Source organism: Meriones unguiculatus, chromosome 2 (assembly GCF_030254825.1).
Source record: "Meriones unguiculatus strain TT.TT164.6M chromosome 2, Bangor_MerUng_6.1, whole genome shotgun sequence".
Lineage (NCBI taxonomy): Eukaryota > Metazoa > Chordata > Mammalia > Rodentia > Muridae > Meriones > Meriones unguiculatus.
The window spans coordinates 172,808,196-172,831,872 of record NC_083350.1 but is presented as its reverse complement, the minus strand read 5'-3'; the positions used below and the strand labels follow the sequence as shown (position 1 = coordinate 172,831,872).

At 39.5% G+C, this 23,677-nt stretch overlaps 1 protein-coding gene across 2 annotated transcripts in view; it reads right to left on the bottom strand.

The window, feature by feature from the left end:
* Schip1 (schwannomin interacting protein 1) overlaps window positions 1-23,677 on the bottom strand; it is a 722,809-nt gene that overhangs the window by 515,860 nt on the left and 183,272 nt on the right. Inside the window, exon 1 of one of the 2 annotated variants that reach the window (XM_060378409.1) lies at window positions 23,063-23,374. The exons of the other annotated variant lie outside the window; for it this stretch is intronic. Within the exon in view, the coding sequence (XP_060234392.1) occupies window positions 23,063-23,128 (66 nt within the window). The 5' untranslated portion in view covers window positions 23,129-23,374. Of the gene's footprint in view, window positions 1-23,062; window positions 23,375-23,677 lie in introns of those variants that run through there. 2 annotated transcript variants of the gene reach the window in all.

Sequence of the window (23,677 nt, the reverse complement as noted above, 5' to 3'; positions counted from 1 at the left end):
CTGACTTTGTGTATACAAACAAACCCACCAGATTATCAGGTCCATCCTTTCTAATACATACTGTGTAATAAAAAATTACCTAAGTATTCAGATTTCAACCAAAGAGACAATTTACCTTTGGATATAATCAACTGAATTTTTCCTGGATATTATACTGAAAATTCCAAAAATTAAAATCATACCGTTATACTAGTTACTAGAAAGTTCTGATATACACAGGAAAAGAGGAATTAAAAGCATTATATCCAAAGGTGATAATGTCACAAAATTAAAATAATAAGAATTCAACACATCATGACAAACTCCTCTCGTGGTCTTGCACTTTGCTTTAAATTTGTTCTAATTGGGTTCCACGTGTTGGGTATGTGTGATAAGATGTGACATGAAATGATTACAATAATTGTGGCTTCTCTCTCTTTCTCATGTGTATATAACTAAGGAGAAGCCACATTTTGCTAACATAGGCTGTGAATTACAATAAAAAGTAGAATCACAAGCTGGACCAAATACTGAAAATGTGCAGCAAAATGTGGAAAGAACAGGAAAATGGTTGTCATTAGTTGAAAGAAAGAGAGGATTAAAAACACACACAAACACACTCCCTCCCTCTACTTTTTCTTTTGTGGAATATGGCTACAAGCTAATGAGATTTGTTTTTGTTCCTAAAACAATATTTACCAAATTATAAGTAATGACTTATGGGCCAATTTTTTCAATTAAAGAATTAGTGGAAAAGTTTAAAATGCAAATACAGATTAGCCAATTGATTCACATTTTTTTCCTGAGTTACATTAAAACAAAACTCTAAGCAGTTCCTTCTAAATGATTAAAAATCCAAAGGTTAGCATACTGAAGTATTTACATCTATTTTCCAGGAAGGAAGGTAGCACCTTTAGTTGCCCAGTACAGTAAACATTCCCATGCTTTGAACAGATCCTTGGACCATTTACTAAAGCTCAGTTTCCTCTTCTGTGAAATATGTAGGAATATGTTATAGCATTAATAATATGTATTCTGGATGATTAGTGACACTTGGTAAGTTCTCAATAATGACGTATTATTCAGGGTTCTCTAGAACAGGACTTACAGAGTAAACAATTACAGGGCAATTGTTAGTATGGCTTACAGGCTGTGGTCCAGCTAATCCAACAATGGCTGTCTACAAATGGAAGGTTCAAGAATTTAGTAGTTGTTTAGTCCATGAAGCTGGACGTCTCAGCTGGTCTTCAGTATACACAAGAATTCCAAGGTAGTAGGTCCTAATGTCAATGAAGGAATGGACTTGCCAGTCAGAGTGAGGGCAAGCAGGCAAAGAGCAAGAGCTTCCTTTTTCTATGTCCTTTATATAGGCTGCTGGCAAAAAGTGTGGTCCAGATTAAAGGTGGATCTTCCCACCTCAAAGATCTATATTAGAAGGGGTTCTTTCTACTTCAAATGACTTAATTAAGAAAAAAAAAATCTCTCACAGGTACGCCCATTCATTTGGATTTTAGTTAATTGCAGATGTAGTCAAGTTTACAACCAAGAATATCCATTACAAGCAGTCAACTGATTCAGTAGTGTTCTGGAGGTGCTTAAACAGGCCTCCATGGGCAGCATTTATACCACACAAATTAGCCAACAATATTCATCAATAACTAAACAATGAGGAGGACCCTAGGGAAGATGCTTAATCCTCATTCAGAAGGGCAAACATCTTGATTCTCTGATCTGGCCCAAAATGGAAATAATAATAACTAATACATAAAATTGTTATGGAGATTAAGTAAGACAATATGTTCTCAAGTGACCTATATAAAGGCCTTTGATACTATTCAAGCTTCTTTTCTTTTTTAAGACAAGAGAATCTTATAGATATTATAATAAGAAACTCAGAGAATTTATTATTGATGAGGCATGATTTCCAGAGAATTGGAAGGATGGTGACAGATACATCCAGTCTGTGGCCAACATGCTGTAGATACCCAGGATAGCTATGGATGGTGCCCAATACAGATCTGTAAACTTAATTAAAGCCTGTGAGTGAGTGTGTGTGTGTGTGTGTGTGTGTGTGTGTGTGTGTGCATGCTTATTATTCTTTTAATTCATCTGTGCTTCTCTAATGTGACCTTGGTAGGAGACAACTTCATTCCATACTATCAAAGGTTTGATATACCTGTAGGGTAATCTGGAAGTGTCAGCTTTGGTCAAGAAGAGCAATATTTATTTTTCTGAGAAAAAAGAGAAAAAGGTAAAAGTTAATTTAAATATAGATAAATGTACAGATATAGAATGGGAAGGTCAATAAGCTTACACCTCATGGCCTGTTTCCTCTGTGATAATAAACAAAAAAAAAGTTGTTTGTTTTTTTTAAATCTATGAGCTAAGGAGTTAGGGAGTAAAGGAACATGAGAAAGTGAGGAGGTCCAGGAGAAAGACTGAGCAGCCCCGTGAACATAGCTTGGATTGGAGACCACCTTTATCAGGCATCCCTTTATTACCAAGCCAGCCAACCTTGAGACATGTGCGGAAGACGAAGGCATCCAGTAGCATGGATTGGAGCACCAGATTTTGTAAAGCAAAGGCCACAGAAAACAGAACAATTGAAGGTTCTACTTCAAGAAGGGTAGGAATGTGAGTGCAAGAGAGAAAAGTGGGGAGTCCAAGCTGCTGTAAGAACCTAAGGACATAAGATGAGTCCAGAATCCATAGATGTCAATAATTGTAAAGAGCAACAGCCATGAGGATAATGGTGTGACACAGAAGAGGATGTTGTCTTAACTGCAAGTCCAGGAATTTCTGAGCTAAAAGTCTTCCGTGTCAAAATAAGGTTTGAATCAAGCCAGTGTTAATCAGAGATGAGTCTTCTAAGAAAGGAGGTGATGAGGCCAAATAACAGAACTGGAGACTATGACAAGATAGAGGATACATTTGTAGAGTGTCTGAAAAATGTCTAAGAGGATTAGAAAGAAGGAAATAGAGCCACAAGCTCAAATTAATTAAAATCTAATTGAAACCAGTAATAAAACACTTTGTTACTTCAGAAGAGGCAATGCAAATGTATCCATGTGCTTCTGTGAAGAAGGCTCTTGTTCCTTTATAGGCATGTGGCAGCTATAAAAGGCTTGAAAGCTGGGTGAGAGCTAGTTAGTCCATGAGGGCAAATATAATCATGAAAACACCACTCTACATTCTTTAACAAAAGGAAATTTTTGGAAGTATCAGTTAAATAGAATAATGAAGAGAATTGTGGAATGTACCCATGGTATATACCAAAAATTTATATTAACCCTCTAGAATAATTTAATTATTCCTCGAAGAAAAATAAAAAAACAATCAGCTTTGTCCTAAGTTCTAAATCCTAAAATCACAGATGTCTTGTAAATTGCCAAATTTCCTCCCAGCCTTAGAAAACAATTAGATTTTACTTGATTATTCTGTGGTATGAATTATCTCTGCAAGTTAAAATCAAGTTCCTTGTTATGGCAGAGGGTTAAAGATTCTTTAACAGAACAACACCAGCCAATGGAATGTTGGGTTGAAGCAACCTGTCATCCTGACATCACAAGCTTAACTCTCCTTGGTACTCCTAGCAACCAACAGGCAAGCATAGCAACAGCAGCTGGTGCACCGGAATGGCATTGTTTAAAATAAATATTCTTCCGAGTTGGCATTTGCAAGTGATCTTTTCATTTCCAGTGTTGAAAATGTAAGTGTGAACACGTCCTAAGAAAACAAGTGAAAAGAAAAAGCACTTAGGTATGAGAGAACAATCATGAGAAAATGCTCACTTCCGAAAGAAATGTGTGTGTCTTCCTTTACTGCCATCAGTATTCCACTCTCAGAAGAGCCAGAGGCTGTATGCCCAATTGTTCTCCAAATTTAGAATGTTACAATGCTCTAAATAAAAGCCATCTAGGTTATTTCATTCCTAAAGTACTTGAAGAATGCTTCCCATGTGCCAAGAGCCACAAACTGCCAAGAGAAGAGATACAAGTAAAGCCTACAAGTAACTATCAAGACACTGTGTGGAGGAGCAGAAGCATGGCCTCTGGGTAGAGAAGTAGGTCTAACTATGGTTTACATCTTATCCATACTGTGACTGGCTAATTACTTAGTTCCCTGATGTTCAGTCTTATCACTGAAAAGCAACAGTAACAGTTCTAAAAGTTGACGTGAGGCTGAAGTGAGTTAATTTATACAAAGTGTTGTTTAAAATAATACCTGACATAGCAAGGGCTGTAGATGAGTGTGCTCTCATTAATTTTTGACTCAGAATGGGGAGGATGTCATAAGATTGGCTAAGAAGCCATGCAATGACTAGCTAAGAAAGAGGCAGTGTAGCGTGGAAATTGGGCAAAAGTCTAAAAAGGAGGCAAGTTGGTTTTTCTATGGATAATGATGATAAAGGTACTCCATCAACAGGGAGAAAGAATAGACTAGTGGCTTGGGGAGGGGAGAGGGCAAAGGACATACAGAGGACCAGAAGGGAGGCACTGGGCATCACTAGACAGTGTGATTCTTCAGCAGCTTTCAGGATAAGTGCAACAGGTCACCGCAGTCAGTAAACTTAAGGAACTCCAAGTGTTTGATATAATAGCTAAGTTTCAGAAATAAAAATGCAAAGAGTTGAGGTTTATTGGAGGTACAGAGGAAGGCTGTGGAGTGGAGGAGGAGGTGGCGAGAAGGGAGCTGCAAACTCCAGTGATGTCACGCTGAGGAGCTGGACCTTACTATGTCAGCTGGTGTTCCTCAGTGTATCACAGCATCTTCTCAGGGTATCAACTTGAGAACCTTGTAACATGTTGGTTAATATGTATATGATATATATAACATGAAAATATATAACAATATATTAATATAATAAATATATAACATATATTTCTTAGGTGAAGGACAGGGTTTTGAAGTTAAGAGAAGATTGCAGAAAAAAATGGAGGCAGAGGAAGAAACTTTGGAGGAAAGAGAACATCAGATAGCCCACTCACACCCCTGCCCTCAGCTTCTTCTTCTCTCTCCCAATCCTGAGAGATATAAGCATCTTGTCTCCACGATGGATTTGCAACCATCAGCGTCACCTGTGAATACAGGCTTTGAGATCCCAGCACTTGGGAGGAAGAAGCAGAAGGATCTCTGTGAGTTTAACACCAGCTTGGTCTAGAGTGAATTCCAAGCCAGCCAGGTCTACAGAGTGAGGTACTGTCTCAAGAACAAACAACATTCAAAAACCCTTCAAGGCTCACTGTAGGCGAAGTAACTCCTTCATACAAAAGTTACAGCAACATCAGAAATGAGCTAGCCTGTGGCCATTTTGTGACATTCCAAAAAACATATTGCACAAGATCAGGAGGGGCCTGCAGACATGTAGAACCACTGTTACAACCATTGTCACGCATGGAGTGACCCGCCCAGGCAGCCCAAAAAGAATCCCCCTGTGTCGGTCACCCTGTGTTGGATGAAGATCATGTAACATGAAACAGACACCTTGGATAAAAGCTATGGAGCTACAGGAGTGAGAAACACATTTCTCTGTGTGAATAACCTAGAGATTCTTCTCAGGACAGTGGCTATCTATCTGAAAGCATCTCCATGCTCTCCCAGACGCTTTTCAAACTCTCCGCATCTCTGAATGCTTTCTTGCTGTGTTTAAAGAGCCACCTGTGCCTTCAATTTGACAGAATGGCATATGGGTCTGTTGTATTTCACACAAAGCAGCCGCTGTGCATTTCTGTTCCTGTTCGTGGCTAAAAAGTCGGTCTCTGCTGAATTTCAGAATGCCGGGGTAAGCAGCAACGGGCTGACTGGAACAGGTAGGACAAGTTCCTGTACAGCCTTCAAGGACAGGTTCTGACAGCCAGGTGTGAAAACACACACACACACACACACACACACACACACACACACACAGATGCACTCTCCCCCACACTCATGCATACATGCTCTCTCTCACACACATATTGTTCTCACACACACATACATACACACATACCCTCACACACAAGAAGACTCTTCTTAAAACCTGAGGTCTATAAATTCCATGCTTTAAAATTAAATAATGATTTAGTGCTGTCTTGGTTAGAAGGCTTGGCAAGCTGCTCAGCCTTAAATCTTCTAGAATTTGTATTATGGAAATGCAGAACTTTGAATAAAGAGTTAGAGGATAAAGACACTCACGCACTGTGTGAAGCTGGTGCCATCTAGATTTCACCAGGGCCTGGACGTCTACAGATCAGACCTCTTCACCTTTGTCTCCTCCCTTCTGTATCACAGAACGATCTCTTAGAGTGGTTCTTCTCCCAAGACCCCACAAAGCATAACTTCCAATATCTAGTACCAAGAACAAGTGGGTAGGTGATAACAGCTCTAGCGGTAATTGTGCTCGCCAGCTATTTTTTATATTTAGGTTGATCTTTTCCACCCAGAAATCCTATGTCAAGAACAGATAAGAGCATTGTCTTTCCTTGTTTCTGCATTTCTCAAGAAAATAAACACATTCCCAAACAGGGAAACCAGCTGAATATGGACCCCTAACATTAGGGTTTCTGGGTTCGTGGTCTTCATCGCCAAAGCTTTTCTGCACAAGACCTCAGTGTTGAATGCCAGAAGCCCCAGAATCTGGGTTTGTGACATTGCCTCTTTCCCGTCTTCTTCTCCACCCCAACTCAAGGCCACACGCTCATTAGTGTGAGCTTTCTGCTTCAATCAGAGTTTACAGGATATTACAGGGATGTAAAAAGCAATTTTCCTATTCTCAACAGACAGATTGAAGGACTCACGATATCATATTCTTTAAGTGTGTTGTCACACAGTAAACTGTAAGCAGAAACTTTCTTTTAAGTTCTTATTTAAGATAAGCAGAAAAAAGCAAGATAGAGTGAAGTATAATCCTTTCAGGGTGCGGAGGGACAACCTGAGTTTGCATGCTCGTTACAGGGCCACAGAAGGGACTGGAGCAGTCAGCTCATGTACCAGGAAAGTGCAGCATGTAATAAACTGGCTAAGCATGACTGTGGTTGCTTCCATGGTTTGGGGATGGGAGCCAACCAGGCTGTGATTCCATGGTGTTCCAGAACCCTGGAGTCACACTGGAGTTTTGAATCCCTGCCTGACTCGTGTCTATAAAGACAGTGGGCAGTTCCTTGATATCTCATTCTTCTATTTCCTCCTCTGTAAAATGATACTGCTAATAGGATACATCAACCTAGGGACTAAATGAAATAACATTTGAAGCACTTAGTGTCTGGCACACGAACAGTGACTGTCTATAAAGAGTAGGTACTACCTTATTCCACTTTTTACAGGGAGAATGGATTTCTTGTATAATTTTGAAAATTTAAGAAGACTAAGCTAGTAAGAGAGAAGAGATGATTTAACTTCCAAAGGACATGCTAATGAAGTACTACAAACCAAACAGCTTGAACAATTGTGTTGTAATTCTGAATGCTAGGACTCCATGACCAATGAGCAGATTTGGGATGTTTGAAAGGTATAAGAGAAAGATCTGTCCATGGCTCCCTTCTTGCTTCTAGTGGTTTTTCTGGTGACCGTTGGCATTTCTTTGCTTGTAAAAGCATCATGCAGCCCTCTGCCATCATGTCCATGTGAAATTCTCCCGTGTACAAGTTTGTCTCCTTTTATGCTGACATAAAGGATAATGGCTCACCAAAAAGGGGTTACCTAACGTCATTATCTGTGAAGATGGGCCATGTGTTGGTCAGCCTTCTCATTTCTGTTACTGAGAGACTGACTAAAACAACTTGAAGGGGTCGGGGGATTACTTATTTTAGCTCATGATGTCAGAGAGTTCAGCACATAGACTATTGCTTCCATACATTTGGGGAAAATAACATGGCAGCAGTAGTGTGAAGCACAGACTATTGATGTGTTGGCACATAGGGAGCAGAGTGAGAATCACAATGGAGGTGGTGATGAGTTACCCTCTAGGATCCATACCCAGCGACTTACTACCATCAGCTGGGCCCTAACTCCTAAAGCCTCCAGAACTTTCCGTAATAGTGTCACTAACTGAGGACAATGTTTTCTGCTCATGAGCCACTGCAGGATAGTTCATATTCAGACCACAATAGATTGTAACTTATAAACTACTGTTACCAGTGGTTAGAACGTCATTGATTTGGGGTACACATGATTCAATCTAAATTGCAGAGAAAATCAAATTAGAAGTTATTCGAGTTGTCTAGATATTTATCTAGGGCCCTAGCCACATAGATGGAAAACACAGAGGGGGATACCGTGCGAATTTGTTACTGGACCTTTAATAAATACTTCCAGCAAAAACTATTAGAGTAGTAAAGTTATACAACAGGAAGAAACCAGCAATGAAGCACTTATGTTCCAGGAGTCCCTAAGTTGTTTGGTGCATCACACATTGTAGTACAAACATGTCAGAGAGCCTGTGGGTGACACACATGTGTGATTTGTTACCAGATATTTTACACACAGGAATACCTCTACATCCATGTGGGTGACTTGTGATGTTTTCTGGGCAGAAAGAGGGGAAGACTAGTAGGAAATTGTTTGGGAAGTGTTTGAGTAAGAGGCAAGAGGCTTCTGGTCTGTAGGAGCTTAAACCAGGGAAGATGTCCTCCAGGCTTTCCAGGTTCTGAGAAGCTTTCAGGAACAGTGATAGGGGTGGACTTGGCAATTTACTAAGGTGGCCAAAGAAAGGTTTTGAAGTAGATAACATTTGAAGTAGATGGCAAAGCTCTGAGGACAGTAAAGGAAAAGGGTGAAACTATTTGACTTGAGAAAAGAAAATTTTGGAACAAGGTAAAAGGCTTTAGCATGAGAACATTGATTCGAAAAGATCAGCGTGTTTTTTTTTTTAACTTTCAGGGACTATATCGTCTCTAGAATATGGAAGCAACATAAAAAATGGAGCTCACTTGAACAGAAACATGTCTGACTTTTTTTTTTCTCTTAAAATTCTAAACTCACCAGTTTGGAGGAGGTCCATTATGTAATGGAAGAGCTATTATCACCTCTTAAAAATCTGAATGGCAACACCTATCTTAAAGCATTAAGTATAAATGTTGGTGCAGATGTCAATAGGTCAACCATTACAGGTGTCAGTGTGGCAGTTCCCCAAATGATTGAAAACAGAACTGTAGTATGGGCTGACAATCACACATTTTTTTTGGGTTTGCAGCTAAAGCAAATGAAATCACTATGTTAAATCAGATTTGCACCTCATGCCCATTGCTGTACTAGTCACAGTATCCGGGATACAGAGGAAAGCCAAGTGTCAATGAATGAAAGATCAGAGAAGAAAGTACTGCATGGTAGAATGTAACTCAGCCTCAAAAGGAGAGAAGGCTTCCCATTTGTGACACCATGAACAAACATGAAGAACAACAATGTTGAGTGAAGTCAATCAGACATGGAAAGACAAATACCGCATGATCTCCTTTATTTGTTGACTAAAAAAAAAAAAAAAAAAAAAAAACAAAGAAGAAGAAAAGGAGAGTGGAATGATGGTCCCCAGGACCTAAAAGGTAAGGAGAATTGGGAAACGGTTACAGGGTAAGAATGTATACTTATTGGTTCTGAGGATGTGACTAATGCATATCATGCTAACTATGATTTGGCGATGAGTCACACAGTGCTTGCTGGAAATTTTGTAAGAAGGTAAACTTTAAGCATTCAAACCACCCAGACAGACAGAAGTCATAACGACAGGTAATAACGGAGATGATAACCGATTGGATGGTGGTAATCAGTATATAATCCTTATGTGCATCAAATACTCATGCTAAATATGTGCAAATTTTTGTCAATTAAATATTTTAAAACACAGTGCTCAGTGGTTAAGAGCATTTGCTGATATTGCAGAGGTTCTAGGCACCATGATGGTGGCTTACAACTGTCTGTAACTCCAGCTACAGAGAATCTGATGCCCTTTTTTGGTTTTGACTGGCACCGCATTCATGTGGCACAATGAAATATATGCAGGCAAGACACTCATGCACAAAAATTAAAATAAACACATTCTTTAAAAATAAACACTCTACAGGATCTGGGGTCTGTAGAAACTCAGATCCAGCTAAAAGGATGTGGATTTACCTATATTCCCATATATGTGAGTGTGTGTGCTTGTAATACACACAGATAATATGTATACATAAAATATATACATATAACTACAACTATATAAATTGTCTGTTGAAATAATGTTTGTTGACACATTCTTACCTGTAAAGAACAAAGGCTTCAAAGTATGGAAACTGCTTCTCGGAATCTTGGTTGCTTTCTTCCTTCTCTCAGGAAAATCATCATTTATTGTTGAAAATTGAGATTTGGTACAGTGAAATGTAACTGCGCAACGTGGCACAAAACCCAAACACTGGTAATCTCTGAGGTTTCTGGTCTAACTGTTTTCCTCTCACAGTTATTCTTCATTTTGCTTAAGTCTTTCAGTAAGTAGCATAGACAAGTATATTATTAATTACATATTAAGGATAATAAATGCAAGCAAATTCCATTAAAATGTAAGCAATATCTATTCTGTGTAATTTCTGAGAGATAATACAGTGGCCAACACCAACCACATCTGCCTTCCAGTCACAGTCGAGAAGGAAAAATACGAACACAGTTTCACTCAGTGTAGTAGCAATGGAAAGCAAGATCTATTAAGCTGGACAAATGGCTCTGTGAGTAAAAGCACTTGCTACATAAGCAGAAGTATCTGAGTTTGGATCTCAGTGCCTTCATAGAAAGCTTCTCTCCTTCCTCCATCCCTCTATTCCTTGCTCTATTCCTTCTTCCCTCTACTAGTGTTCTGGTTTGGATTCTATTCTGAGATTCTTAATCCATATGTTTCTAACTCTCACGGACCAGACAGACATGGTACAGAAAATATATCTATAAAAACTGGAGTCTCATTTGCAAATAGAAACTTGTTGCCAGCCTAACCATTCGTGTAAGCACCTAAGACCTACGTCTTATTTCTATGGGTAAAGACAGAAGCCCGTTTTCCTCCCATTCAGTCTTTTCTTCTTTGAGAAGTTGACTCTTGATTCCCTATGAAGACTTTAAAATGTTTTGAGGGGAGAATCTGAAAAATAACTACAAATATACTTGGCAGGATTTGAATAATTTTTCAACTTTCTGCAGTGTATGCAGACAGCAGACAAATAAAATTATAAATCATGGCATGCCGCTTGAGAGTTTTGTTGAATGAAAAATGTCATCTCAAATCTTAGCCAAAAGGTGGGCTGTAAATAAGTGCCCACATATAATGAAGTTATAATTTCTGAAGTTGTTTTATCATGAGGGGCTGAAGAGATATTTTTTAAAGCATCTCATTAGCAGCCTTGCCTTTTAAGAGCTTCTGGGAAACCACAAACAAAACAGGATGATAGTAGTGTTTGCCATTTATTGTTGATGAGCAGGTGGAAATACACAGGCATTTGATGCTGGTATGCTGAAACTTGTCTACATTTTCCTTCACTGCTTCAAACAAACGTTTGCGGCTTTTGGAAATGGGCCACCTGAGTTAGTATACAAGCCTTCAGAGTTACACCTCCGCAAGGTCATAAGAAGCAACTAATCCAACTTTTTCATCATACCAGTGTCAACACACATCCCTACGGTACTTCAATGCTTGGTCCACACTGTTCAGCACTGTTCAGGATGGATGCTCACACAGCTCCAGAGGCATGTTCCTGCAGAGTATTAGCTTTGGCATAGGACAAACCCAGCCTGTTCTATGGTTTCTAATCTGAATTTTAAAGTATGAATACGCTGTTAATCCTTGGTCCTGTTGGTTCTTGGCAGTCTCCTATGTTACTTTAATTTTCTCAAGGAGAATAATGATGTGAAGAAAGAATGAGCATCTCTCTTCATTGCATGCTTTCTGTCCATTTCTTCCCTTTCACCTGGGGGAGGGGGTTATTCTCTACCTTAACTATTAAATTAATTAGTCTGCAAAGCATCCTGGCTATGACAAGTCCCCAATCTCCAGAAGGTAATTTGATATCAAGACAATAAATAGAGAGAAGGAAGGATGGAGAAAAAGACTTGTGCCTCTGATCTGTCTGAGATTCCTTTCACATTAACCACCTGCTCCTGGCATCATTTATAATTCCTCCAGACAGGCTGCTCCTTTGCATTGTTAATATGTCTCAGGAGTGCATCAGTACTGCAGACCACAGGTCACAACAGAAACAGGGCTGAGTGTCACACCACTTTCTCCCCACGTTAACCCTTCTCACCTCTGCGTAAACATGGTGCCCACTAAGATGAAGGGATGAAGCAAATTCGGCTGCCCAGATATATTCACAAAAGCCTCAGGGACATCCTTTCAGATTTTTTAAAAGATGTTTTCCCTTTGGATTTGGAAGCACAAAAGCACAGTTAATTCTTTATTTAAAGATGACATACCAATGTTCAAACAGTAACTTCAGAAGTGATATCAGAGTTTGTCCAGGTTATTTGGAGAGAATATTTTTGTATAAGTCTTCATGCATCCATTAACCAGACCAAACTGCTATCAAGATCTTCATACCCTTCATAACCCTCTTCTCTCTATAGCTCTCTCTTCTCTCATTATATGATTTCATGTGCATGACATAATTCCTATGACTCTCTAAAGCATTTGAATAGAAATTGATGCAAATATTCAGAACTCTGTGTACTGAATGAGTACACCAATGAAAATGCAAAGTCATGGAATGCAGTAGTTGGAAACATTAGCAAATCATCTTAGTTATATAGCTTTTATTTACATTCTAGGCCCTGCCACAGCACCTGAAAAACACAACCTATCAGTCCATGTGAGTTTCCTGCTGAGAATATGCTAGCCCAATGCTTAGTTCTGCTCTCTGGGTTCTCCTGCTTGCTGAGATTTCACTAGTGTGACTCTTCCTTTTCTTGACACATATTTAACGCTTCCTCTAAAAACCACCCTACTCCTAATATTGTCATAATGGATGACTGGAAAAGACAAGAAGATGCATACCTCTCACAAGGCACAGAATATTTGTCTCAATTAGCTAGTCAACTAGCCAAGATTTTATAGCTCAGAGTCTATTGTTGAGGCCAATCCAGTAAGAACATGCAAGAAATTTGTCAGCTACTCTGTGCTTGCAATGTGGCTCCACAGATTTTTTTTAATGAAAATTAAGTGACATCAAAAGAGATAATAGCAACACAAATGTCATTTTAAACTGGAATTCTATCAGTAAGCCTCTCAGAAACATCACTACTAAAGGAGGCTTGATTCATGATATTGAGTATGTGTGCATTTTGTTTCATTTTTCTTTAGATCTGCACACAGTCTGTACTTCAGACCCCCAGAGCAGAGCAAGTAACAGACTCGAGCTCCTGTGACATGACTTTAAAGAGTTTCAGTTCATGTGATGTATCCCGATGTGATGCCGAGAAGATTAAATCAGACTCCATATATCACATCTGACACATCACTGCTTTTCCTCCTTTTTTCTTCATTTCCTACTTGCCCAGGAAGCTCCACTTTCATCAACTGTGTGCTATCCTGACAGTGCCTCAGAAACTGATTTTGCATATGAAGCTCTGCATTAGAGTCTACAGAAAGCTGTTGAATATTAGCCATTTACTTTTCCATTTTAAATTAGAAAATTCTTTTATTTGTCCAATTGTATGTTGGCTGGGAACAAGAGCAAAGAAGTTAAGAAATAAAGTTTTGAGCCAGATTCCTTTCTGTTCTGTCTCTTACTAATAAGAGAAAGCTACTCAACCTCTCCAGATATTTACCTGTAAATAACCATATATATATGGGTTGACCCTTGTCAAAAAAAAAAAAACAAGAAAAAGCAAAAAAGAATGTGTTGACTAATGCAAGGTTGCTTGCCATTATTGACATATTTCAGTTATGAAGAAGCCTCATTTCCTAAAAGCTTTAGATGAATCTGTCTTTGCTGCTCTTGGTTATAGAAGCAAATAGCACTCCCTGCTGACAAATCTCATGTCTGTTGATCTTTACGAAGATGCAAACTTCATTTAAAAGAGTAAATCGGTTTTTGAAGAAGAGGGTTGGAAATACTGTAAGGGTCCATGGTTGTGGAAGACTGGGACAAGACAGTGCTTTCTGGAAATAAGAGCTTTGAACTCATGAACTCATAGCAGCTGTGGTTGCCTGCACAAGACTTATACAAGATCAAGCCGGTCAATATTCCAGAATGGATGGGAGAGGAGTACACAAGCTTCCAACCCTAGCTGGGGACTATGGATAGTTGACTGCTAGAGGAGGGAGAAGCAGCTTTATTCAAGAGTGTGGTTCCCTGTAGCCTGAACATGCTCTATGCATGGCACCACACCCATGCTGCACGGGGAACATAGTCAGACTGCTTAAAAAATAATAAGAGGAATGAATTTGGAAGTGGCCACGTTGGAGTAGAGGAGTGGGAGTGGGGTATGAATATAATTAAAATATGCTGTATGTGTGTGCCAAAGTATCAAAGAGTTAAAAGAGAGAGAGAGAGAGAGAGAACAAGAAGGTTTCAAACCGTGCTGGAACTGAGCAATTCTTCGCAACTCCTTACTTTCTAATACATCAGTATTTCTAAAATCTAAGTGAGTTCATTTTCAGGCACAAATATGGGAACCTAAAATTTTAAAATGAATCCCATCCAAATGGAAAAAGCCATTTGGAACCAGCTCCTCTGAATTCAGCAAGTTTTCCTTTCTTCTCTCTTCCAAAATCATCAAAGTTAAGTTCCAAAAGGGTGAACCTCTCTGCTCTCCATTTTAATTAGCCTGTTCTGTGGTGGAGTTGCTAAGGGCGACACTTGCAAAGCCTAAAAAGTTTCTGTGACTGTTGGGTCCACATGACCGCTCAGAAGCCACCCAGCCATAAACAGCCCACAGGGCACAGGGAACTTCCATGACACATGGATGTGTGGATGGCTGCTTCCCCAGCCCTTTCCTCCTGGCACAAGTCAGAGGTGCTATGCCAAGGGTGAACAGTGGGTACAGGCAGCTGCTGGTGGGCGCTGGAAGATGGCCTGGCACAGTTCACCCCTCATGAAGGCTGAATGCCATCCCTTGGGGACAGGACCATCAGGAGCCCAGAAAAACACAGCTTTTAGCTGCTTGGTGCTGAAAATTTCAGGCAAGATTCCAAAAGCCCTCAAAGCTAATGTCAAACTGACAAAGTGCCAAAAACCTCTCTGGCGTTAAATTTCCACTCTTTATTTCCCCCTTCAGGTTAACAGCTTGTGGAAATAATAATGTGATAATGCCACCCTGTGTTCCAAATATCTCCAAGCACCATCTTGTTAAGTCTGGTGTCCCTTTGAGACTAATGGGAATGGAGCCGGCTCATTCGTTCTACAGAGGAGAAAACCCCACAGGAGATGGGTCAAATGTCTGGGCAACAGCCAAGCAGACTTATCACATAGGTTGCAGGTCTGAATTAAGTTCTCAGACAAGGCCCAGTGTTGTAGAAAAGGGCCTGAAAAGCTCAGCTAGCATTAAAAAATAAAATAAAAAGGGGCCAGAGCAGGACTCACACAGGATGCTAGATGGATTAGGGTAATCAGCTGGTGAAAGTGATCAAAACACACCCTGAGAGAGGCAACGAGGCTTAGTCTTCAGCACTGTAATAAAGCAGTTTGGGCATACGGCCAGCCGGAATGGGTGAGAACCAGCATGGGCCATCACTAGATCTAATGAGGCAGTAGGGGACTCTCATAGCCCCAGGCACAACAGTGTGTGTGTGTGTGTGTGTGTGTGTGTGTGTGTGTGTGTGTGTGTATTTGCGTTCCCCTTTCCTAGGAGTACAGAGCCTTTATGGAAGTAACACTTTGGAAAGGGACTGTAGCCCCTCAATACAGAAGCATCCTTCTCCTGCATCTTAGCAATCTCACCCAGGTAATGGAATAGTTGAGCTCAAAATCTTTAATCTGAATGAAGTGTCTCTTAGAGGAGCAAGCAACAATTTAGAATATCATGGTCATTGTACCCAAAGTACTTCAACAATATTTTCCCTTGCCTGGGGTTCTAGACAATCAAATTCCTTTAGTTCCTGTTTAATTTTAACTCCCCAGACTTCCTGGCCATTAGTGTGCTTTTAATGTATCACTTTTTGTCTGAAATTAACCAGGGTCAGCTTCCACAGTTAACAGCCTGAAAGACTAAAGCAGACACGGAACAGAGTTCAAGGTGTGGAAGAAAGAACTGAGTGCTCTAAATTTCTTGTCCCCTTCTTATCGCTTTGGAAATGAGAACTGCATTTCTGAGTCTTCCTGACAGTAGGTGTGTCGTGGATCTGGGTTCAGCCAGGGATAATGTGAGTGAGGTGCTGTGTGCCCTTCTCAAACAGGATCACCCAGGCCGCCCACATGTTGCTACTCCATATTCTGTGTTGTGACTTCTGGTTTTCTGGAAGGAAGGTAATTACATGTTACATGTTGGCTTTGAGAGCCATGTGCCAGAGAAGGCAGAGCTCATGACATCCTGAGTTTTCTGAACAGCTGTAGGAGAAAATACCGCTCCACTCACTGGCTCACCAGTGTCCAGTGTTAACATCTAGTTATAAAATAAACCTCTGGGCGAGGGCTACGGCTCAGCAGACAGAAACAGTAGCCACACGAGACCTGAGTCCCATCCCCCAAACCCACGTACAAAGTTGGGTACCAAGTGTGCATCTGCAACCCGGCATTTTCAGAGATGGGAGGAGACGGGAGAATTGGCCAGAAGCTCACAGTACAGCAGCAGAAGCAAGAGAGACCCTGTCTCAGCAAGATGGAAGGCCAGAATTGACTCCCACAAGTTATCCTCTGACCTCCATAAGCGTCAGGGCTTGCAGACTTTGATTATTTGGTGTCTTTATGAGTGGGAGCATAACTCCGAATAGAGTTTTGGTTGCTTCAGTAACCTTACCAAAGAAACATTAACTAAGAATCTGAGTGACTTGGAGTCAAGTCTCTCATGTACGCTATGTGTAAGCAAGTGTGTCCATGCAATCATGTATGGGCTCAGGCTTATATAACCATGTATGTAAATACATGTGTTGGACTAAATAACCCCTACGGTCTTCTCCAATTTGAATGTAGAAGGGAAGCAAGAATATAAGGTTGTCTCATTAAGAAGAGGAGGGCTGGTGAGAGTTCAGCAGTTAAGAGCATTGGCTGCTCTTACAGAGGACCCAATTTGGTTATCAGCACCCATGTTGCATAGATAAAAACTGCCTATAACTCCAGCTCCAGGAATATAATTCCTTCTTCTGGCTTCCACAGGCTCTCTCTCTCTCTCTCTCTCTCTCTCTCTCTCTCATCTCTCTCTGTCTCTCTATGTCTCTGTGTCTGTCTCTCTCTCTCACACACACATTGCACACACACACACACACACACACACACACATCAATTGATTTTTTTTAAGAGGAAACAAACCTCTGGGGTTCTATTTGTTGTGAGTGAGCCCCAAAATACGCCATGTATTTAAACAGTTAAACAAACAAACATTAATGAAGCATTCACATTCAGAGCAACACTGACAATATTGAGCTTACAAACTGATAGCATTCAGATTTGGAATTCTTCCTAATTATAAAAAAGAAGTGTTAACAGCTGGGACCCTCAGAGTCTACTATTAACTATAGATATTCAAGGTAGGCAGATGCAGGCAAAGACCAAAGCAGCCCATGTGACTCTGAGGATAACCACAGACGTGGTTAGAGATCAGTAGTTCTAGTTCTGTGTTTCTTTCCCACACGTTCCATCATCTCTGCAGCAGAAAGAACAAAGACATAAATTATACTTCTGGCTCAGCTTGTTCCCTTTTATTCTATTGTTTCCCTTTTCCAACAGCTCCAAATAATGCATCTCACTCTGCTTCCTAGACATTTTCCAACTCCTGAGGTTTAAAACAGTACCATAACCTCACTCTTAAAAGATTGGCTTCTTGGGACCTCAAGAATGGTTGGTTAATCACATTAGTCACATTAGTCCTTAAAATGACACAGTGATCAGAGTGTATAGCCAGCGAAGGTTAACTGAATGAAGGTTTGTCTTCATTGTTAAAATTTTATTTTATTATATTTTAGTGTGTGTGTGTATGTGTGTGTACGCCAGAAGAGGGAATCAGATCCGTGGAGCTGAAATTATAGGCTGTTGTGTGCTACCCAACATGAATGCTGGGAACCAAATTGGGTCCTCTGAAAGAACAGCAAGAGCTCTTAACTGCTGAACTCTCACCAGCCCTTTCTCTTTTTAATGAGGTAACATTACACTCTTGCCGCCCCTCCATGTTCAAATTGGGGAAGACCTTATGGATTATTTATCATGATATAGATATTATTTATATCTATATAGGTATTATTTATCTATACATGGTCATAGAAGTATGATCACATATGTGATTGCACAGGCACACTTGCATACACATAATGTAGACGAGAGACTTGAGTACAAGTCATTCAGATTCTTAGTTAACACTTCTTTGGGGAGGCTATTTAACCAACCACAACTCTATTCAGTTAGAATTATAATTCCATTCACAAAGACACCAAATAATCAAAGAAAATTTACATACGATGCCTGTATTTATGTTTCTAGTATTCCCACACAAACGAGACATGGAAAAATTATATAGCTTTCTCTAAGGCATTGAAGCCTGATGTCATTGCCTCATTACTCTCAAACCATTAGACTCAACCAACATTGGGTCACTTTGAAAGCCATATTGATACTTCACGGAGAATCAACATGCTTCCTTGTATCACCACCTTTTCTACCTAGTACAGTCTTATCAAGGCCAGCCCACCTCAAACAAATTCAAGTGGAGAAATATTTCTGCCCTATCATTGTAATGAATAAATTCCAGAGATGAAGACTCCAAGACACATCCTGAAGATGACTATAGCATTCACCACTGTAGAGTGCTAGATTCTGAATTTGTATCACTCAAAATTTGTTCTTAATGGAGACAGGTTATGTGTGGCAATGTGTTGCATGCAGAAATACAGAATCTATGACATAAGAACAATCCAAGAAAGATGAGAGTTCAGAACATGTGATAGATCAAGTAAGATGGAAATGATGGTTGTACATTCCCATGACTAAGCTCTAGCTGCTTAGGTTTAGGCTTGTGTATTCTGAATTATGACTAGGTTTTTAAAAATTATTATTATCATTTATTACAATTCATTCAATTTGTATCCCAGCTATATTCCCCTCCTGCATCTCCTCCCAATCTTTCTCTCCCTCCTTCTTCTCTCCCTTTGCCCCTCCTCTAGTCCACTGATAGGTGAGGTCTTCCTCCCCTTCTATTTGGCCCTAGCCTATCAACAAACTAAGTAATCCAATTAAAAAATGGGGTACAGAGCTAAACAGAGAATTCTCAATAGAGGAACATCGAATGGCGAAGAAACACTTAAAGAAATATTCAACATCCTTAGTCATCAGGGAAATGCAAATCAAAACAACCCTGAGATTTCACCTTATATCCATCAGAATGGCTAAGATAAAAAACTCAAGTGATAACACATGCTAGAGAGGATGTGGAGAAAGGGGAACCCTCCTCCATTGCTGGTGGGAATGTAAACTTGTACAACCACTATGGAGATCAATCTGGCACTTTCTCAGAAAATTAGGAATAGTGCTACCTCAAGACCCAGCTATACCACTCCTAGGCATATATCCAAAATATGCTCAACTATACAACAAGGACACTTGCTCAACTATGTTCATAGCAGCTCTGTTCATAATAGCCAGAATCTGGAAACACCCTAGATGTCCCTCATCAGAGGAATGGATACAGAAACTGTAGTACATTTTCACAATGGAATATTACTCAGCTAATAGAAGTAAGGAAATCGTGAAATTTACAGGCAAATGGTGGGAACTAAAAAAGATCATTTTAAGTGAGGTATCCCAGAAACAGAAAGACACACATGGTATATACTCACTCATAAATGCATATTAGCCATATAATATAGGATAAACGTCTAAAATCTATACTCCTAAAGAAGCTAAACAATAAGGAAGACCCCAGGGAAGATGCTCAATCCTCATTCAGAAGGTTTTTTTGTTTGTTTGTTTTTGTTTTTATGAGAGAAACCCAGGTTCACTTACAGGCTCCAGGATGTGAAATACAAATGAAAATGAAAAAATCTGTAATACCTAGACTTATATCTCGTTTTTAATCTTTTAACTGAACAGATGGCCTCCATGAAAATTCTCTAAATTCTTTTAAACTCTCTGAAACAGTTCAGATAACTTCATTATTTCTAATAATGATTAATACAAATCCCCAATTGATATTCTGTAAATATAGATTTTTTTATATAGGTCTAGCATACAAGATGAAGTTAGAATGTTTCTTATATGTATAACTGGGAAAGTGAAAGAGCAACCAACAGTAAAATAGAGCAGCCAAGACGAAACTCATCGGAGGACCTGCAACTGAAATATTCCCAGTCCAAAATTCTTTGAAATATAAGACTGTTCGAGTGGCGTAATGTACAAATTGTTTGAAATTTTAGATTGTCTTCAGATTATATATATAAAGTATATGTAAGAAAATAGTTAATTGCATGTTTAGAATTGAGTCCAAAATTTAAAATCTGTGGTGCCAGGAATTGCAGATAATGGATCTCAATGTGTGAGAGCTGAATGAATCTACATTGATGCATAAATTCAGAGGTATTTCTTGGGAAACTGGGTCTGCTCTTAAGACCCCAACATCTATTAAGTGCCACTCATAGTGGCAGAAACCTTTTATATTAAGTCCAGAAATCATTTGGGACCAACCGAATTTAAAGAATCCCAGGAACCCAGTACCTCTCTGAAATATACTTTCTTTTACAATAGCCTACTCTCAAGATCGCCTGTATGAGGAAGACTCTAATATGACTGTGACTGGGGAAGCCACATCTGCAAGTAGCTTTGATGAAGAAGGATGCAACAGTAAGAACCATTTCCAGGCCGGAAGAACCATTTCTAAGATCAACTTCTCTGACGACTAAAAAGGGTTAAATACAGAAGGGAAAGCATACCTATCATCCCTTTCTATGGCCAGCATTCCTACAAAGGATTTCAGCTGCAGTGGGGTTTGCTAAACAGATACATCCCTTTCAGCCAAAGGTTATAGAGCCCTGCAAGGGTGGGAGGCCCACAAAGCTGTGAGCATATTTTTTACATTGGCAAGAAAAACAAAATGTCAGTCAACTAAATTTAAGATTGTTCACACACATCTGCTACCAACAGAATGTTGTAAAAAAGGAAAAAGAAAGAAATGGAGATAGCTCACAGTCTAAATAGATCTGGGTAATTTCTGTTGTTTGGATGATTTGCACTCTTTCAACAGTGATTGAAATGCTATCAGAGCAGAAGCTAACATCTGTTGGTGGCTTGTCATATAGCAACAAGTTCTAGTTAAGCAAATACATAAACAACCATGTCTCAAACTGTCTAAGCTAGGTAGCTGTGGTTATAAATATCTCACCAAAATGTTTTCGAAAGAGGAACAAATGTAAAATGTTGCACTCCTGACAATATCATACTGTATCATGTCCTTGAGAGACTTAACGGGAGAAAAAGATTGACAGATAACAGATCTCTGAATCTAGCAAGCCTCAATTTAGGAGTCACGGCAGACACAGGTTATGACAAGAGCCTCACATTGTCTGTATTGTTGAAGGAGAATCCCACCACCCAGAAAGACTTGTCCAAGGCCCACCTCCACTAGGGAATAGACACAGCACACAATAAAGGGGATATTAAAACTTAAAGTCACACAGTATGCTTTTCAGAGGAAAAAAAACCCCACTTCTCCCTAAAACCCAGGCAGAATCATAAAATCTCAAGCAAACAAAACTAAAAAAGATAAATCTATCTTTCACACATTTCAAAGTGGTTAGTTATTTTAAATATTGAGATCAATTTAGGAAAACACTAGTGTATCAACGAAGCAAAGATGACTATATATATATATAACAATATCACCTTAAAACAAAACTAAGTCACAGCTTTTAAAACTTTGTGCTTCATACACTGCCAAGAATGAGCACCTTATCTAAAAATCAAGTGCCAGGTTACTGGAATAAAGATTAATAGTAATTCACCTGAAAGAAATGTCTATACTTGAGGTTTTTAAATATAAGAACTATTAAGAGAAGTAAATTTTATGTCACAATAACATTAAAAGAGCTTCATTATACTTTAAAGAAAACGATCCAGTATAAATGTCTAAAACTATATTTAATGGCCTGGAGAAAGATATTTCTTAAATTATGTTTTAAACAGCTCCATGCTCTCTTACACAACTCTGAACAAAAAACCAAAATATCTGCTGGGGTCATGATTGGTAGAAATTCAAAGTATCTTCTCCATTCATCATATGAGATCTTAATATACAGCTGTCTCAATGGCTGTAAGGACATGGTTAAAGAACGATTTTTAGGGGAATGAACTTCTTGGTTTTGAAATTTTGTTTTAAACAGTTAAGTTAGAAAAATTTGAAACTAAATAAATATTTTTAGTGATGGTAAAATAACAACTTCAACAGCCTATATGTAATCATTTGACAAAAAAAAAATAGTTGCTCATAACTTTCCACCAGTTTTCACTGTATGAATTCAATGCAAGTAAATGCTAGTGTTTTAAGTCACTGAATATCTCATGTGTTTGAATATTAGAACAGCTAAGCGCTTGTTTGGAGTTGAAACTATAATCCATGGTCTAAGAGTTTAACTGTTCTTCAGGATAAGATTCCTTCAGAATCTTGTCTTTACAGAGGTAACAAGCTGCACATTTGCAACTACGTATGTATGGCTATGCAATTCTGTTCCAAAACATCTGGTTTGTCTAAGGACAGTGTAATTAACTGGTGTTGATTTTTTAAGTTTTTACATTCAAAATGCAAAGTACAAACGTTCACATCAAAGACTGCAGTATTAAAACATTTTTAAATTAGTATTTTGACTTTCTCCAAAATGAAATTGAAGTATCACTTAAACATGCAGTGGAGAGCCGGTATTTTACAGCGTCGGTCTGAGTGACTCTCTCACAACTTGGGGCCACTTCTCCGCACACATCTAAAACGTGCTGGGTGCACAATGGATGATTGGATGTGGAGAACTTACTCTGTCCGATTGCTTGTCTGGGCCACAGTCCCACGCTGCCCTTAAGCGCTGGTCAGACCTCTCCATGGTGCTGAAGACTTACCCTTGTCCATCTGAGAAGGGTGGGCTGTTCACTGAAACTGGCTCGGAGAGGAACCCCTGGGGAGCCACTTAGCAGATAAAGTTACCTGGAGAGTTCCAATAGCACATGCTGCAGGGGGAATTGCTTCTCCCCTTTGGTTAGCGACCCAGGCAGCTCAAAGAAAATTTGGGATCAGAGAGCTTCAAAACTGAAGAAAAAGAGAGGGTAAGTTCCCTGACAGAGAAACTGCCTGTTTTTTGTCTGCATTGTTCAAATTGGAAGGAAAAAAAATAAAAAATAAACCACAGAACCAGGCTCCTTGGAGAACAGAGGAATCCAGACAAGTTCTTGATCTTAATGAAGAGAACAAGCCCCCATTAGTCAAAAGCAGTTGTTCCACTTCATCTACATAGAGAAAAAGGAAAAGGAGAGGAAAGAAAGCCAAGAATTCCACAAGGCACCATGCACTGTGCAAGCAGCTTTGCCTCCCTCTAGTCCCGGCTTCTGTCTGCTGGAGATTCTCACAGCAAAGACCAGATTCTTCTGCCTCTCAC